Source organism: Eublepharis macularius, chromosome 8 (genome assembly GCF_028583425.1).
Source record: "Eublepharis macularius isolate TG4126 chromosome 8, MPM_Emac_v1.0, whole genome shotgun sequence".
In the NCBI taxonomy this organism is placed as follows: domain Eukaryota; kingdom Metazoa; phylum Chordata; class Lepidosauria; order Squamata; family Eublepharidae; genus Eublepharis; species Eublepharis macularius.
In genome coordinates, this window is record NC_072797.1 from 66,031,315 (window position 1) to 66,048,456 (window position 17,142).

The 17,142-nt window shown below is 41.8% G+C and overlaps 1 protein-coding gene across 1 annotated transcript in view; it reads left to right on the forward strand.

Moving 5' to 3' along the window:
• The window catches only part of FER (FER tyrosine kinase), a 245,382-nt gene that overhangs the window by 90,942 nt on the left and 137,298 nt on the right, over positions 1-17,142 (forward strand). Inside the window, exon 14 of the mRNA XM_054986263.1 lies at positions 3,849-3,971. Coding sequence (XP_054842238.1) covers positions 3,849-3,971 — 123 coding nt within the window. The remainder of the gene's footprint in view (positions 1-3,848; positions 3,972-17,142) is intronic.

The following is a 17,142-nucleotide window of genomic DNA, read 5'->3' on the forward strand; positions in this document are numbered from 1 at the left end:
TGTCTGCAAACTAAGTTAGAGCTGGGAGCCCCCCTCCACCCGGTCTTTGCTCCCTTGTAACAAATTTGGAGCTCCACACTTGGAAGGAAGACATGCCTATCAAGCTAAATTGGGCTTTGATTGGGGTTTCCAGGGCAACAGCAGGAGTTCAGACAGAGTTCAGACAATCCCTGCCTAAGTTGCCAAGGGAATTGATTGCAGGTGCCAGATTGTCTGGCTTGATGAACAGTAACGAACAGCAATGAAGGAGACTTGCAACGACCACCTGTTTGTTTAGAATGGGGCCTCACGAACAACTTGTTTGTGAACATCATATTGGGCTGTTCGTGGCTTTTTTTTTTGTTCCTATTGCTGTTCGTGCCCACCTTGTAGTGATAGACACGGCTCAAGACAGGTTTTTTTCCCTGTTACAGGAAAGACAACAAAGAGTCAATAATGACTTAGGGAGACAGAAGGTGGAAGTGATGTTCCTGACTCAGCAGCTGGGGATGAAGGTATCCTCAGGATGTCTTCCAGGAGGCAAGGTTCCAGACCTGTGCACTCCAGAGATGCCTGTTGCCATACTGTGAGGTGTTAGAACACAAGAGGTCCAAGATATTTGAGTTTCCAGAGATCCTCAAACAGGAGAACAACAAATGGCTGGACCTCATTCAGTCCCATGATGGTATCCCACTCAGAGAACCAAAGAGAACAGTGATGACCATGGACATAAGTCTTTGGGGATGGGGATCACACACCCAAGAAAGAATGGCATAGGGCATCTAGCTGAAGGAGAAATGGTCAACAGTGTACACCATTTGGAACTCAGAGCCATCAGACAGGGTCTGGTGGAATCCCAGGATCTTCCCACTGGTCACCAAATGTTTATATAGATGGAAGATTACCTTGAATCTCTGAAAGAAGTACGTGTAGCAGACTAGGACAACTCCCTGGTGGACTAGCTAAGACAGAGAGTAATGGACCAAGCAAAATGGATACTATCCAGAGAGATTCCCCAACTGGTCTACCACAGTTTTTAGCAAGGTGCAAAAAGAAGAAACCCTCAAACCGTAAGGATAGATGCTGTGAGCGGGAAGCTGCATTCACACATCCTGTATGCTTTCCATAGTACAGCTATTTCACAGAGCTGTTCAGAAGATACACAGTAAAGTACAGAAGTGATACTAATAGCAACCATCGGGCCCAGAAAGACATGGTCTCAAAACCTGAAGAATCTTTCAAGCATGGATTCCTGTCACCTCCCAGGAGGGCCCATTGATGCAGGGAACAATATCATTCTCTCGACCAGCTGTGACAAGCCTCACAATGTGGAGGTCGAGCACAAACAACTAATAGGGTTGGACTAAGCAGAAGGCATAATTGGTACTGTGCTAGACTCCAGGAAGTGTTCCACAGAGTCTATAAAAATTTCTGCCAAGTTCCCAGAAAAGTGCATGGATAGAGTCATGTATCTTTTCAGGGATAATTAGGGAGTTACTATCCTTACTTCAAGAAAGGTTGAAGAAAAGTCTTAATACCACCACCCTTAGACAACAGGTAGCTGCCATCTCGATAATTACGGGTTCTAGGAAGGGACATTCCGTTATATATCACCCTCATGGCAATAGATTCTAAAAGGGGACTTCATTTTCGAATTCTTCAAGAATTCGCTGGTTTTTCCCATGTGAAATCTTAATCTGGTATTGAGAGCATTATCCGAAAGACGCTTTGAGCCTATGACCTCATGTTCCCTAAAGGAATTGACCTTTAAAGCCATCTTTCAGATGGGAATAAAATCAGCGAGACAAGTGTCAGAATGGCAGACACTAGCAGTAGATAGAGATCCATGCCCTTGCCTTCAAGATGGTAGAGCAAGTTTTGAACGGAACCAACTTTTTTCCGAAGGTGAACTCCACATTTTCATACGATAGAAGAGATAATACTTTTCTCCTTCTAACCTAATCCAAAGCACAAGGAAGAAAAAAAAGAATCTCACTACTTTGATTGATATACATAGAGACATGAAATTCCACTTGGGCAGGACTGAACAGTTTTTCACAAGTCTGGGATGCTAGTTGTGTGGAGGTCCTCCTTGGGGCAGAGAGTGTCCTTTTCTTGGCTAAGTAGGTAAAGCAGAGGGTACGTAATTTTGACATGTCAAGCCAGAGGTCTGGAGATGCCCCTAGACGTCAGGGCGCACTCACTAAGGGAAGCAGTGACATGGGCAGCCTAAAAATCCTTTAGTCATTAGAAATGATTGATAAGATGGCCACATGGAAATCAGTATTTTCTCTCATCAAGAAATATAGGATAGATAAGTTGTCCTCCCTAGAGTCAGTCTTCGGCAGGAGGGTACCACAACACACTCCCCTGGCCTGGAAGCCGAACTCTCCACCCTGGGGCAGACTGCTCTTGTATGTCCCGAAAGTATGGCCTGTTCCACTCCTAGGACCACTGGAGAATGGAAGATTTGTATTCATTTACTGTAAAGCTTTCTTTCTCAGTGGTCCAGGAGTGGGGCAGTTCTACCCACCCGAGTTTCCTGGGGGGGTGGCTTCCAGGAGTGGATGAAGAGTTAGGATGATAGTCTTCCTCCCTCTGGATTCAAGGGACGGCACTTTCTATTTCTAAAAACTAAAATTGAAGGGAGTTATTTTTCCCTCTTGGTATTGTGATTCCAGGGACATGCCCCTCACCTCTGGGATCAAAATCAGCTGACTGACTCTGCCTTCAGAGAGGAGGAGCTATATCCCAAAAGTATGGACTGCCCCACTCCTGGACCACTTAGAAAGAAAGCTTCACGGTAAGTGAATAGAAATCTTCTATTTCCTTCTAATAATAATATTCATATCTCTAAGTCGAAAGTAATTGAGATAAGTTAAATTGTTTTCCACTCATCTGTTTTTTAGTCATGGAAATAATGCAGGCAAAGAATTTTCACTCTGTAAATACTGACATCTTAAACTGTTTTATAATGTAGCCTTAACTACCACTTCATGCATCAATTCTATAGCATTTTGTCTTTAAAATCGAGCAAAATGGTATTCGCGCAAATATATTCAATGAGAATACATTTTTACTCACTTTTTTGATACACACATAGACATAGGAGTTAGTCCTCCTCAGTTTACTGTAACTTAATTCTAGGTAAACATGCTTAGGATTATGCTGATTTTTTAATTGCTTTTTTGCATTCTTTTGTAATTGAGTCACGTCACTTCATTTTCAAGGGATTCTAGGAGTCACTCTACATAGGATATCTTACACGAGGTGAAAGATCTTACCCTTGTTCTCCTATTGTGGATTTACATGCTGTTGCACCCAGAGGCTAGGCGCCAGTCCAGGTTGGGGATGGGATGCCTGGCGGGCAAAGAAGCTATGAATAGGTTCGATAGTCTGAGGTCGTAAATGAGCTAGGCAGTCCAAAAGCAAGTCCAACGACCTGAGTCAGTCCACAGGCAAGGCAGTCCAATAACAAGGTGGGCAGGTGCAAGTCCAGGAGTCGAGCTGAGGTCGCAAACCAAGAGTTCAGCTGCGTTACTTGCTGCTCCTTTGAAAGCTCTTCTGGCATTACGGCAGGCTCTGGTGCAGGCTTCTCTGGCATAGAGATGGGTTCTGTTCTCTGAAGAGGTGACGGTAAGATGCTGGGCTGAGGCTGGCCCATGACACACACACTGCTAGGAAGTCAGAGTACACCTGAATATAAGACCAGACAGAAAGTACTGTAAGTCACTTGAGCCTCTCTGTGTAAGATGTCTTGTGTAGAGACATCTTACACAAGACGTGATGTATATGATGATGCTAACGAGATACCTGTACGTATTAATGGCAACAGGTTGCTTAATTCCTTTTCCATTTTTCCTTTACAGAATCAGTATCGATTTGAAGGAACCGGGTTTGCAACTATTCCTCAGCTTATAGAACACCACTACCAAACAAAACAAGTAATTACAAAAAAATCAGGTGTAGTTCTGCTGAATCCCGTTGTTAAGGTATGTGCATGTCTGTGTGAATGAGGTATTTGTTTTTCTGAATAAATATGTTACTTTAAGTAACTTTTATGATTGGCATGATAATACATTGCTATTTTATGTTTTATTTATTTAAAATATTTATTATACACATTTCTACTTTACAGCACTCATGGTGGCTTACAGTATAAAGACAACAACAATAAAACTATAAAAATTTAAAAACTGCCACCTAGAGTAGAACAGCAATAGCTTGAATGGTGGCTTCCTAGCCCCTCCTCCCAAGCTGAGAAGTTTTTGATATCCTAAGAGCCAAGCAGGAAGGAGCCAGGTGCTGCTCTGCCTCTGGTGGTAGAATGTAATTAGTAGAGAGTAGAGATGGGCACAAAACGAACCATGGAACAAAATTCCGAACGGAACGGCTGGTTCGTTTTCAAAGAAACGTGTTCAATGGGCCCGTGTTTTTACGGAACAAGCGACTTTTCCTGCCGTTCTGTTCCGTTGCTGGTTCGGGAAGCCAGACACTTTGCACCATTCAATCCATTGCCCAGGCAACGGTGGCAGCCTTTTGGTTGCCCGCAATCTGAGGCCTCCACGCTTGATTGGCAGCTGTCCCTGTGAACTAGAGAGCTCCCACTCTGACCTATCCAGCCAGGAAAAGGGCCAGCCCCTCAAAGTAGCTGCCAGCAGACACTCCAGTTTTTGCCACTGTGAAGAGAAAATGACAGGAAAGGGGGGACCCATGGATCATGCCTTTCCTGGGTTCAATCTCTCTGAAACTTGGAGGGTCTTTAGAGGACAGTGAGGACTATGTCTCCTGCAAATTTGATGGGTATTAGACATTGGGATGGTCAGTTTGTAGCCCCTCAAAGTAGCTTCCAGTAGACACTCCAGTTTTTACTACTGTGAGGAGAAAAATAACAGGAAGGGGGAGACCCATGGGTCATGCTTTTCCCAGGGTTCAATCTCTCTGAAACTTGAGGGGTGAGGACTAGGTCCCCTGAAAATTTGGTGGGTATTGGACATTGGGAAGGTCAATTTGTAGCCCCTCAAAATAGCTTCCAGCAGACACACCAGTTTTTGCCACTGTGAAGAGAAAATGACAGGAAAGGGAGGGACCCATGGATCATGGCTTTCCCGGGGTTCAGTCTCTCTGAAACTTGGGGGGGGGGGCGGTCTTTAGAGGACAGTGAGGACTAGGTCACCTGCAAATTTGGTGGGTATTGGACATTGGGAAAGTCTTGTTTCGTTTGGCTGTGAGCGTGAAGGTGCCCATTCTGGGCTCCCTCGAACCGGTTCAGAACTGGCTCAAGTTTGGCTATTTTGTGGTTCATGTTCCGTGAAAATGAACGGACCATTAACCACATGGTTCGTTTTTTTCTTGTTCCGTGCCTGTGTCTAGTAGAGACTTGATTCATGACAGAGCTAGCAAAGGAAACCAAAATTGTGAAGACTAACAATCTCCAGTAAAGAGCTATATGTAATAAGTTGTGATTCCAAAGTAAATTAAATTATGAAATGTATTAAATACATAGACAAAGTATCATATATACAATACATCAGAAATCACACATTTGTGCACAACTAAACCATAACATCATTATTACAAACCAATCTCTAGCAAGAAAATTGTAAGTACCACGTTAGAAAAGGTAATTTACAACAGTGCAGTGCTAGTGCAATTCAAATCATAAATACATTCAGAACAAATCAGTTATTGCACTAGCCCAAGAACAATATTGCGAAGTCCAACCAGTCTGTGGCAGCAGAAGAAAACAATATTTTTTAAAGTGACAGTGCTCATACGATCCATTCACAAAGTGATTAACGTGTAACAAAAAGTTCTGCTGTTGCTGCGAAGTTCCAAGCTGGCCCATGCCTTCTTGATAAACAAAGGATTTCAGTAGTGACTACCAACGGGTAATCTGGTGCATTTTCCCCATTTCACATTCTTTTTTAAAGTAGTCACAATCTGAACATCTCTTTTAAAAATACGAACTATTTAGACGTCAGCTGCCGACGCTGTTAAGCTTTCCCTTCTTCTCAGTCTCTTGCTTGAGTGAAAGGAGGATATTTTTCTTTAGATTCTGAATACATGCCAGGAAAGTATTTTGATGGATGGAAAGCCATTGATGGATGTTTATATTATAGATGATGCAGATTGTGACCACTTTAAAAAAGAATGTAAAACAGAGAAAACGTACCGGATTACCCGTTGGTAGTCACTACTGGAATTCTTTTTATAAAGAAGGCAGGGACCACCTTCTAGACTAATACTAGTACATCTTGATGCGTTTTACCATATTACATGTACAAAACTGCGCAAAAAAAATGGAAAAAGACCTAGAGAACAGGAGGGAGGGGTGATTAAAAAGTGCCCTCTTAATTTACATAAAAATGCAATAGAAAAATAAAGTTATGATATGCTTGCTTCTCTCCCCTGATGGGTAGTGCCAAGCATTTTGCATGTTTTACAAGGAACAGAAGGAAATACTTTGCTTCTAAGGTTAAATATATACAAACATCCATGCTTTAGTCTTTGGTGATAGCAGCTTTCCTGAAGGTGGGGAGGGGGGATTTAACTAATCATTCAATTCAAACTAATCAACAAAATTAATCCCTTGGTACATTTAAGGCACTCTCAACAAAGTTTGTGAAGTGGCAGCAGTTAAGGCCTTCCATTCCAGGTGTGTATGTCCCTCTGTGAGGGTGATCCACTGATTTAGATCTGATTGTGGGTCATGTGTGTGTGTGAAACCTGCCTAATCCTGATCCGGCAGTTCAGAATTTTAGCGATTTGTAGAATGGGGACATGTTCTCCTATATTCTGCAATTGTTATCAGTCCCTGGCTCCAAGGAGGCCCGCCTGGCCTCGACTAGAGCCAAAGCTTTCTCAGTCCTGGCTCCTACCTGGTGGAACGCTCTGTCTACCGAGACCAGAGCCCGGCAGGATCTACTATCTTTCCGCCAGGCCTGTAAGACAGAGTTGTTCCACCAGGCTTATGGCTGAGGCTGGGCCTCCACTGGCTGGAGGATGTAACATCTACTCCCCTCCCTATGAGAGCTGCCCGCCACTGTTCTTAAGCTGCTGCTATGTTCAACTGCACTGTTGCACTTTTTGTAATTAACAGTATTGCCGCCATCAAGAAAAAGAGTGCTGCTATTTTTTAAATATTTTTGTACAATGCTTTTAAATGTTTTATATGAAATGTTTTAAATGTTTTAATGCTGTTATCCACCCTGAGCCTGCTTGCGGGGAGGGCGGAATATAAATACGATAAAATAAAAAATAATTTAAAAAATAATTTGGGAGGGAGGATCCCTTAACTGAAGAGTGGAGTAATCTCTGTAAATTGCATCCCAATTCGAAGGTTTTATTTGGGCCTGAATTTTTTTTCCATTGAAGCCGTTGCTGGATTGTTTTAATAACAACAATAGCAACAACAGCAACAACATTCGATTTATATACTGCCTTTCAGGACAACTTAGTGCTCACTCAGAACAGTTTACTGCCCACTCAGAGCGGTTTACCGCCCATTCAGAGCGGTTTACAAAGTATGTTGTTATCCTCACAATAACCACCCTGTGAGGTGGGTGAGGCTGAGAGAGCTCTGGAAAAGCTGTGATTTACCCAAGGTCACCCAGCTGGCTTCAAGTGGAGAAGTGAGGAATCAACCCTGATTCTCCAGATTAGAGTCCTACAGCTCTTAACCACTACACCAAACTGGCCCCCAGTTTACTCATATGATTTTCTTTGTCTGATTCTGAATAATGTAATTCAGTAGTTTAAAGTAGCAGGTGAATTCACTGATTTTCGTTCTTTTAAAAAAAAATTGTTGTATTATCTGGTAAATTATTTGCGGGCCTACAGGATAAATGAAATTGGTAGCCCTGCTTTGGAATTGACTTGCAAGCTGTGATCCCCAAGTTTGGACTTTAACTATAGCCCTATTTTATTAAAAAGAGCTGTGTACTGATCTACCTTCTGCCATTGTAATGTAGAAGAATGCTATGGAAACAATAAAGCCATGAAAAAGTGTTTGCTTTTGATTTTCTATTTGAAACTGCCTTCTTTTTGACCTGTCAAAGATACTGTTTTGTAATAGCTTTCGTTATTAGCCTGCTGATAGGGTATCATTGATTATACAATAGAGCTGAACAACTGGGCTCTTTGATTTAAAATCTTAAATTGAAATATATTAAGAGAAATTATGTTTAATTTCAGGAAGAATTTCCAGGGTATGAAATCACTTGCCTATGAAATAAAAAGAGCTGATTTCATTTTTTTTAAAAAAGCATCATATGCAATTATGCTTTTTTAAAATAGAAAAAAGTCCAATAGATGTATCTGATGAAGAGAACTGTGGTTCTCGAAAGCTTATACTACAGTAAGGTTGGTTAGTCTTAAACGTGCTACTGGACTCTTCTGTTTTGCTACTACAGACATCCAATCTCATTGCAGACTGAGCAGGCAGGCATTTTCCACTCATGAGCGGTCACTGAAGGAGTCATACATACAACCAGAGGAGTTAGCCATGTTAGTCTGTAGTAGCAAAATCAAAAAGAGTCCAGTAGCACCTTTAAGACTAACCAATTTTATTGTAGCATAAGCTTTCGAGAATCAAGCTCTCTTCGTCAGATGCATGATCCGAACTGGTCAAATACAGAAGAGGAGGGGAGAGAGGGGAGAAAGAAGGGGTCATATATCACAAGGAGACAGAATGCAATTAGCGTGGAAGCAGTCAAAACATTCCTTTGCTTGGAAATGTAAACATCTCCTTTTGGTGTGCAGTCAGTTTGCCGTATTAGTTTGTAGCAGTGAAAGTATCCAATTCCTATGTAGTATAAGCCTTCGATGACCACAGCTCTCCCTGCCAGCTGCATCTGACAAAGAGAACTGTGGTCCCCGAAAGCCCACACCAGGCGTCACTGGGCTCCCCCAGACCACGCCTCTGTAAAGGGAATCTGTTACCTGTGATAATGTGATAACCATTCATAGTCTCTATTCAGTCCCAGCTTGACAGAGTCAAATTTGCATATGAATTCCAATTCAGCAGCCTCCCGTTGGATTTTGTTTTTGAAAGGTTTCTGTTGAACCACAGCGACCTTTAAGTCTTTGGTGGAATGTCCTGGTAGATTGAAGTGTTCTCCCACTGGTTTTTGGACGTTTCCATTTCCAATGTCAGATTTGTGTCCATTTATTCTTTTGCGTAGAGGTTGGCTGGTTTGTCCAATGTACAGAGCAGAAGGACATTGTTGGCACATGAGGGCATATATCAGATTGGAGGATGAGCAGCTGTAAGAGCCAGAGACAGTGTAGTTGATGCCATTGGGTCCTGTAATTGTATTCCCTGGGTAGATATAGGGGCAGAGCTGGCATCTGGGTCTGTTGCAGGGCCTGGTACCTGTGCTGGTGACTCTGCTGGCCGATTCATGATTGTAAGTGAGAAGTCGTTTAAGATTGGGGGGCTGTCTGTAGGCAAGGAAAGGTCTTCCACCCAGGACTTCTGAGAGAGAAGTATCATTTTCCAGGATGGGTTGTAGCTCACTGATGATACGTTGGATGGGTTTGAGCTGGGAGCTATAGGTGACAACCAGTGGTGTTCTGTTGTTAGTTCCTTTAGGTTTGTCCTGGAGCAGACTGTTTCTGGGTACTAGTCTGGCCCTGTTGATTTGTTTCTTCACTTCATTTGGTGGGTACTGTAGTCTCAAAAATGCTTGTTGTAAATCTCTTAAGTGTGAGTCTCGGTCGAGAGCATTGGAGCAGATACGGTTGTAACGTAAGGCTCGGCTGTAGACAATAGACCGAGTGGTATGTTTAGGGTGGAAGCTGGAGGCATGTAGATATGAGTATCGGTCTGTTGGTTTCCGGTATAAGGTGGTATTTATTCGTCCATTATGTAGTTGTACAGTGGTGTCCAGGAAGTGTACCTGTTGTGTAGAGTGGTCCAGGCTTAGGTTGATAGTAGGGTGAAAGTTATTGAAGTCCTGATGAAATCTCTCAAGGGCTTCCTTCCCATGGGTCCAAATGATGAAGATGTCATCCAGGAATCTTACGTATAGTAGTGGTTCCAGTGGATGGGAGCTGAGGAAGCGTTGCTCTAAGTCCGCCATGAATATGTTAGCATATTGTGGTGCCATGCGTGTGCCCATGGCTGTGCCATTCACCTGTAGATATAAGTTGTCACCAAATTCGAAGTAATTGTGAGTGAGTACGAAGTGACAAAGTTCAGTGGCGAGGTTTACTGTGGTTTTGTCTGGGATAATATTCCGTATGGCTTGCAGTACACCAATATCCCACATGCAGATTTTCTTGTTATGGAGATTCCCAGACATAGACCTGTTCACGACAGAGGAGAATCTGTTCTGTTCCACAGGAGGAATGGACTTAGGGTCCCTGGGAAATGCCTTTCAGTTAACATGGTCAGGGTACCTATTTTACACCTTCCTACCCATACTCCTCTTTGCTCGCTCCATCAGCAAAACTCAGATGGAAAGGATGGATTGCGTAGTAATAACACCCTTCTGGCCATATCAGGCATGGTTTCACAGTTTTTTGATGGACAAGGGCAAATGTCAACACTTTCCGTTGGTAACAGACCTTATATTATACCCAGACTCAAACTGATGACATGGTTGATTCTGCAGTAGATCGCCTCCCTCATGAAGTGGCAGAGGTTATTTTAAATTCTAGAAAGCCTAATGCTAGCCTCTGTCCTGGAATATCTTTTGAGCCTTAAACATGCTGGGCTTTCTTTCCCTTCCATCGAGGTTTATCTGGCTGCAATTTTAGCATCTCTTTCCCCTGTAGACAAAAAGACAGTTTTTTCACACTAAACATCTAAACTGTTTCTGAAAGGCCTTCAGAACATGCCTGCTCAGTCAGTCTGCAATGAGATTGGATGTCTCTGGAACATGAATGGCCTGTAGGGAGACGTTGTGTCATACTGCCCAATCCCAGATCCACATGTATTCCAGACAGACAGTCCTGGAAGTAATGCCTCCCTGTTTGTTGAATTTGTACATGCTTGTTTTTCACGATGTCTGTGAAGGAAATAAAGGCGTAATGAGCTGCCCCCATTTCTAACACATTGATATATAAATTTCTCTCACCCTTCAACCAAGTACCATGGGTTGTGAGATGGTCACAATGTGTCCCCAGATTTCCATTGAGGCAGCTGTTGTTAGATCCCCATCTATTCAGAGGGGTTCAGTTTGGATTTCAAAAAATCGAAGCTACGATTACAACAGCTGCCGGGTATCAATGTACCCCGATTTCACAACCACTCTGGGAAAAGAATACTTTTTATTTTGTCCATGCATCAACGGGTTGTGCACAGATAGAAATCACAGCTGTGGCCCTTCATATGCAGTCTTGCTAGGGGGCTCACAGCCGTAGTAACAGCCATCAGTTCAAGAAGTGTTTGAAATTTACAGTTTATCACAGATTTGACTATGGTCTTTAGTTTTTGTGCTCTCTCCAGTGGGAGAAAAGCCTTATTTAAAGAAGAATCCAGCAATGCCCCAATAAATAGCACTTTTCTAGAGGGACTGAGGTTGGATTTCTTAAAATTAATCATTAACCCCAAGTATTGACACATCTCTAAAGCCAGGTTTATGTGCTTGTGTAAGGCCTCTTTAGAATGGGCAGAAATCAACCAGTCATCCAGATATGGGCAGATGGAACAACCTCTAGTTTTCAGGTGTGCATCTACTCAGCCGTGCACTTAGTAAATATTCTTGGAGCCATAGCTAGTCCAAATGGTAGGACCTGATATTGGTAAGAGGTTTCTCCAAACTGAAATCTTAGGAATTTTCCATTGGATGAATGGATGGAAATATGAAAGTAAGCATCTTTAAGATCCAAGACTGCACACCAAGAATCATGGGGTGCTAATTGTAACATCACATTGAGTGTTACCATTCTAAATTTACTTATTCTGACTATCTTATTCAATTTTTTCAGGTCTAAAATGGGTCTAAAACCCCTGTCCTCCTTCTAGACTAAGAAGAACCTTGAATAAAACCCCAGTCTGAGTTTGACATAGGTACTTGTTGTACCCCTCCCTTTTCTAGCAGAGTTGACAACTCTGCAGCCAGCTCAGATTTTCAAGGAAGATGTAGACACGGGGAACTGTTAAACTCTATTTTATAATCATTCCTAATAACTTCTAACACCCAAACATCTGATGTAATGGACACCCATGCTGCATAAAAGTGGGTTAGCCTATCACCAAAACCGATAAACTCCCCTTGTGCTAGTCAGAATTGCTTCTGACTTTGGCTTACATTCTTGCTCCTCATTAATGAGATACCTTGTTTCGACTTATGAGTGGATTTACGCCTCTGATACTGCCCTTGAATGGAAAACGTGGGGTGATCATGAGATACTGATGCTGATATAGCTGGAATCTGCAATGGCAGCCTCTGTATTGTTGTTGCTACTGTCTGCAGAAAAATATACAAACATTTCTCATAGCTACCAGTAATTCATTTTCTTGCTATTTTTCAGAGAATGGTAGGATCTTGTACCTCTTTTCAGAGTCTTTTCTCTACAGCCATTTTAAAATTACTTTTTGTAAAGGAAAAAGATACCATAGCAGTTCTTGAATTAGAAAAAGAAAAGGTTATATATGTTTTCCTCTGATATTTCCCCCTTTATCTCTCTTTTCAGTTAAATAAGTTGTCAACTATAATAGGAAGATATCTTTAAGAAAAAAGAGACAAATATATATTAGGAGAAAAGCTTTCATAATCATTTAAATCATTTAAACTTGTTATCTTCTCCTACAATTCAGTTGGGCTGTTTAAAAATGCCTTTTGAGGGCATAAAGTTGGCTTCTGAGAACTGTGAATCCCAGCTTGGAGGTACTGCTGAACCCAGGCCTCCAGTTGGATAAACAGGAGGCAGCAGTGGCCCCAGGGCACTTTTCACCAGCTCTGGATGGTAAGCTAGCTGCGGCCCTTCTTGAGTAAGAAAGATCTTGCCCTGGTAACATCTGTAAGTGCAGAGAGATCCGAAGCTGCAGCCAAATTTGGTACAAAGACGATGGGCTAATTGCAGATACTGCCATTGGCTTGAGGGTGGAAGATTGTATTCTTCTTAATTGTAAGTGTCTAAAAGGATTAATAAGCCTCACCATTGTTAATGAAATTATATCAAGTTTGGCTCATGTCATCTGTATGAAAGATTTGCCTGCAATTTTAATATTAGGGATGCATTTGTCAAGCCTCATATGTTTCTGTCCCTTGTTTTCAGCCTGCCATAAATATCACCTTAATACTTATTTAATCCCTCAGTTTTCATTGTCATGGTCACAGTGTACTCCCATCTGGGCAATGCACATATGCAGGCCTGCCACAGGAGTAACTTTTAGAGCTCTTAAAAATACCTGAGGGGCTCCCCAACTCGCAGAATGCTTTTCAGTTTCCTGCCCTTTTCCAGGAGCAAGGGGGAGTGCTTTTCCTCTCTGCTGCCAGAGAGCAGACTCTTGTTTTAGAGACTATTCTAATTTTTGTTGTTTCTTTTGGTAAAGCATAGCTGATAGTTCTTTGAACACAGTAAGGACTATCTGTCTTCAGAGTTTTTTTTTTAAAAAAAGGACAAAAAGGGGCAAAAAAGGAAGAACATGTTATAGAGGCAATTTTAGCTTAGCAGCACTTTGAGTATGGCTGAAACAGCCTTGAAACAGCTTTGTTTAAAAAGTGCACCAAGTATGATGCTAAAATGCCTCATACAGATTATCATTCCTTCTGTCTTCTGTTTGGGAGAGGAGCATGATGTGGCAAAGTGCAAGGTTTCAAAAAAAAAAAAGAGGGAGAGGCCTATTACTCAACCCGAAATAATACTGTAGATGGTACAAGGGTAAGGCTAAAACTATAAAATATATTTTAAAAATAAATATTTACTATATCATGTACTCAGTAATTAAAAACAAAGGGCTTGAATGTCAGGCTGCGTAGGAAGGCTTTAGATAAGCTATAACATTCTTCCAATATAGTTGATAAACATGTCAAATGACCAACACAAGACCACAGGTGTTTCAGCCCAAGGGCCTTTCTCAGTGGTCAATAACACACACTTAAGCAATAAACAGACCCACACATCCAGAAACCAATATATATCAATTTTTCCCTGATGTTATAATGTTCTATATTGTCTGGTATGATGTAAAGTGTTGCAGCAAGCCATGGATCCCTTCACACGGCAACTGCACTCACACAAAGCTCTTCATTGGTGTTATATTCTGGTATTAAGTTTCCAGTATGTCTGGATGTGTGTGTCATCGATCTGTAATTGAAGTCAAATGGCCACTGTATAATAAATATTTATTTTGAAGATATTTTATGGTTTTAACTTGACCCTTGTGGCATCTAAAGTGCAAGATTTGCCATCAGTTTATGCCTAAAGCTTGGCTTGACTGAGCATCCAAGCTGAAGGTTGCACTTTGAGAAAAGGCTTTGTCTGCCCCTAACTAGAAAGATATCTCTTTACCCTCCCTTTTTGCATCTCCGAAACAGTGTCTTAAGCTTCTGTCCCCTCAGATCTGTCCTCACTTCTAAAAATTGTGTTGTGACTGATACATTCAGCATCTCTTATAGCTACAGATCAGTGCTGTAGTTCCAAACCTCCAGCTAAGAAGACTAAATGAAAATTTAAACAAAGCAAACCAAAATCACCTCAGGCTTCTGATCCCAAGCAGGGTTATTTAACATACAAAGAGTTCCATGTGTCTAAGACCCAGACAGGACCCTGTCTTCTTCAGGGTTCCCAAATAACTCATTCACCTATCTCTTAGAGGGGGAGGTGCTTGAGTCTGAAGATCCTTCAAGACACCCTATCATGTCGGTTCTGGAGACACCTTATGGCCTGTTGAGTTCATCTCCACTACCTAACTGCAGGTTGGTCCCCAGAAAACAGTAGGAATCATGAACATAGCTTGGATTCGAGCACTGGCTCTCTTTCTGACTCAAGGTATGCATGGCCTTATCCTCACTTTGGACACACTTTCACCACAACATCATCTTGTACCATGCAGCCTGCTTGATTCAGCACTAGGATTGTGCCAGAAAACAGTCCAAGATTAAATCATACAAAGCTAAGTGGCTAAAGAGTTGTCTTTTGGTCTTCACTTGACTCTGCTAATGCCTTTACATATCCATTAGGCCAGCTTCTGGATTACTGCCTTTATTTGGCTAAGTGAATCTCTTTTCATAGTTCCATTAGGGTGCATCAAGATGCTCTGGTGGCTTTCCATAGTGGCATAAAGGGGAGGTCAACGGGTTTTTTTAATGCTTTACTGAGAAGATTATTCACGTACAATAGTTATAGAAATTAGGAGTGTGTAATTCGGGTTTTGGATTCAGGATAAATACCCAAATCAGACCCGATTTGTAAAGATTTGAAATTTCCAAATCTGGCCCAGCATGCTGGCCCAGATTCGGAAATGCCAAACCAAAGCTTCCTGAAGAAATTTGGGTCTCTTTGGGAAGCTTCAGAGCTTTCAAACCTTGGCTGGCTCCAGCTTTGGAAATTCTGAAGCGGGAAAACTGGAGCTTCCTGTCCCTGCACACCCCTAATAGAGATACATAGGAAAAAGTGCATACATCATAACAAAGTTTACTATATTAACTATATACATAGAACCCAATTTTATAACACTGCTGATGTTAACTATTGTTTTTTTGTAAATTTTTAATTGTATTTATTTTAACATTGTGATACCTTCACATTTGTTTGGTTTTATGAATTGATAATTATTTGGAATAGCTGGTTTGGAGTTTATACTTGGTGACATTCAAAAAAGGTAACCATTTGTTATAGAATATTGTTATTTTAGGAGTCAGGGTTTTTTTTTTAATCCAAAACCAAAACGTTTTTATGGGGCCTCCTGAGGAAGTTTCTACCTGTGTCCCTATTTTAGCTCCTCCGTCTTGTCTTGGCCAAACTATTGTCCAAAGCTTTCAAGTTGCATTCCTGGAAGATAGGCTTCCTAGTGGTGCAGTCACATCTGGAAGGAGAGTATCTGAGATATGGGCTGTTAGACATGAAAATGACTCCATTGTGGTCCTGCACTCTTTCCTTTTTACCTAAGTAGTGTCTAAGCTTTATTTGGCCTAAGATATCACTCTAGTCACTTCCCCCCTATCCCTCAGGATGACAGTGTTCACTGCATCCCCTCAATCTTCACAGGGCCCTCTAAATGGATGTTTAAGAAAGACACCAATCTTTCTATTGCTTGACAGTATCAGTACCAAAGGTTTTAAGGTCTCATCATAGTCCCAGTTAGCCATTAAACTATGCTGCAAGTTGTCTCTAATTGCTTGCCCTATCCATGCACATGAACATTCCATCAAGTGTCACAACTTCTGGAGCTTTTCAGGCTGGTTTATCAATTAATTCCATCTGTAGAGGTGGTACATGGGAATCCTATTCTAATTTTGTGGTGACTATGCATTGAATGTTGATTCTGCAAAAGCAGCTGCAGTAAGAAAAGCTGGTTGTTGTGGATTTTCCGGGCTGTATAGCCGTGGTCTTGGCATTGTAGTTCCTGATGTTTCACCAGCTGCTGTGACTGGCATCTTCAGAGGTGTAGCACCAAAAGACAGAGATCTCTCAGTGTCATGGTAAGAAAAGCTGTTTCATTGAGAGTTTCACAGCTGTCTTCCTTTGGTAAGTGAGTTTGCTCACTATTCACCCACATGAGACTGAATTGTGACCATGATAATGAAAACATGGTTGCACTTAGCTGTCACTGATGTTCATTGAGTGCTCGCAAGAGCATTCACACACCTCTCCCTCCTGACCCTCTGTGAGCTGTCTCCATGTACTCTTTTATTGTCCATGTGCTGAGTTTTCAGGCCATGGCAGAGAAAATACTGAGGGAAGGTGTTAGCCAAATAGGAGGTCTCTTTAATTAGTTGGGGAAATAAGCAATGAAGGAGACAAGCAAGAGTGGGAATCTCCACCAGTGTTTATGGGGATTATTCCTTAGAGCGCTCTCAGATCAGGCAGATGTTCAACAGGAAAGGGTTTTTTCAATTAAAAGAGAAATAAAAAGGGCAAGAACATAAATACACGCAGCACTCATATAAGGCTAACTAAGAAAATCAGGGAGGGAAATGGGAGAAAGCCGTTTCAGGGAGGGCAATAGTTACCATTCTTGAAGAGCAGAGGTCCACGGAAGCAGCA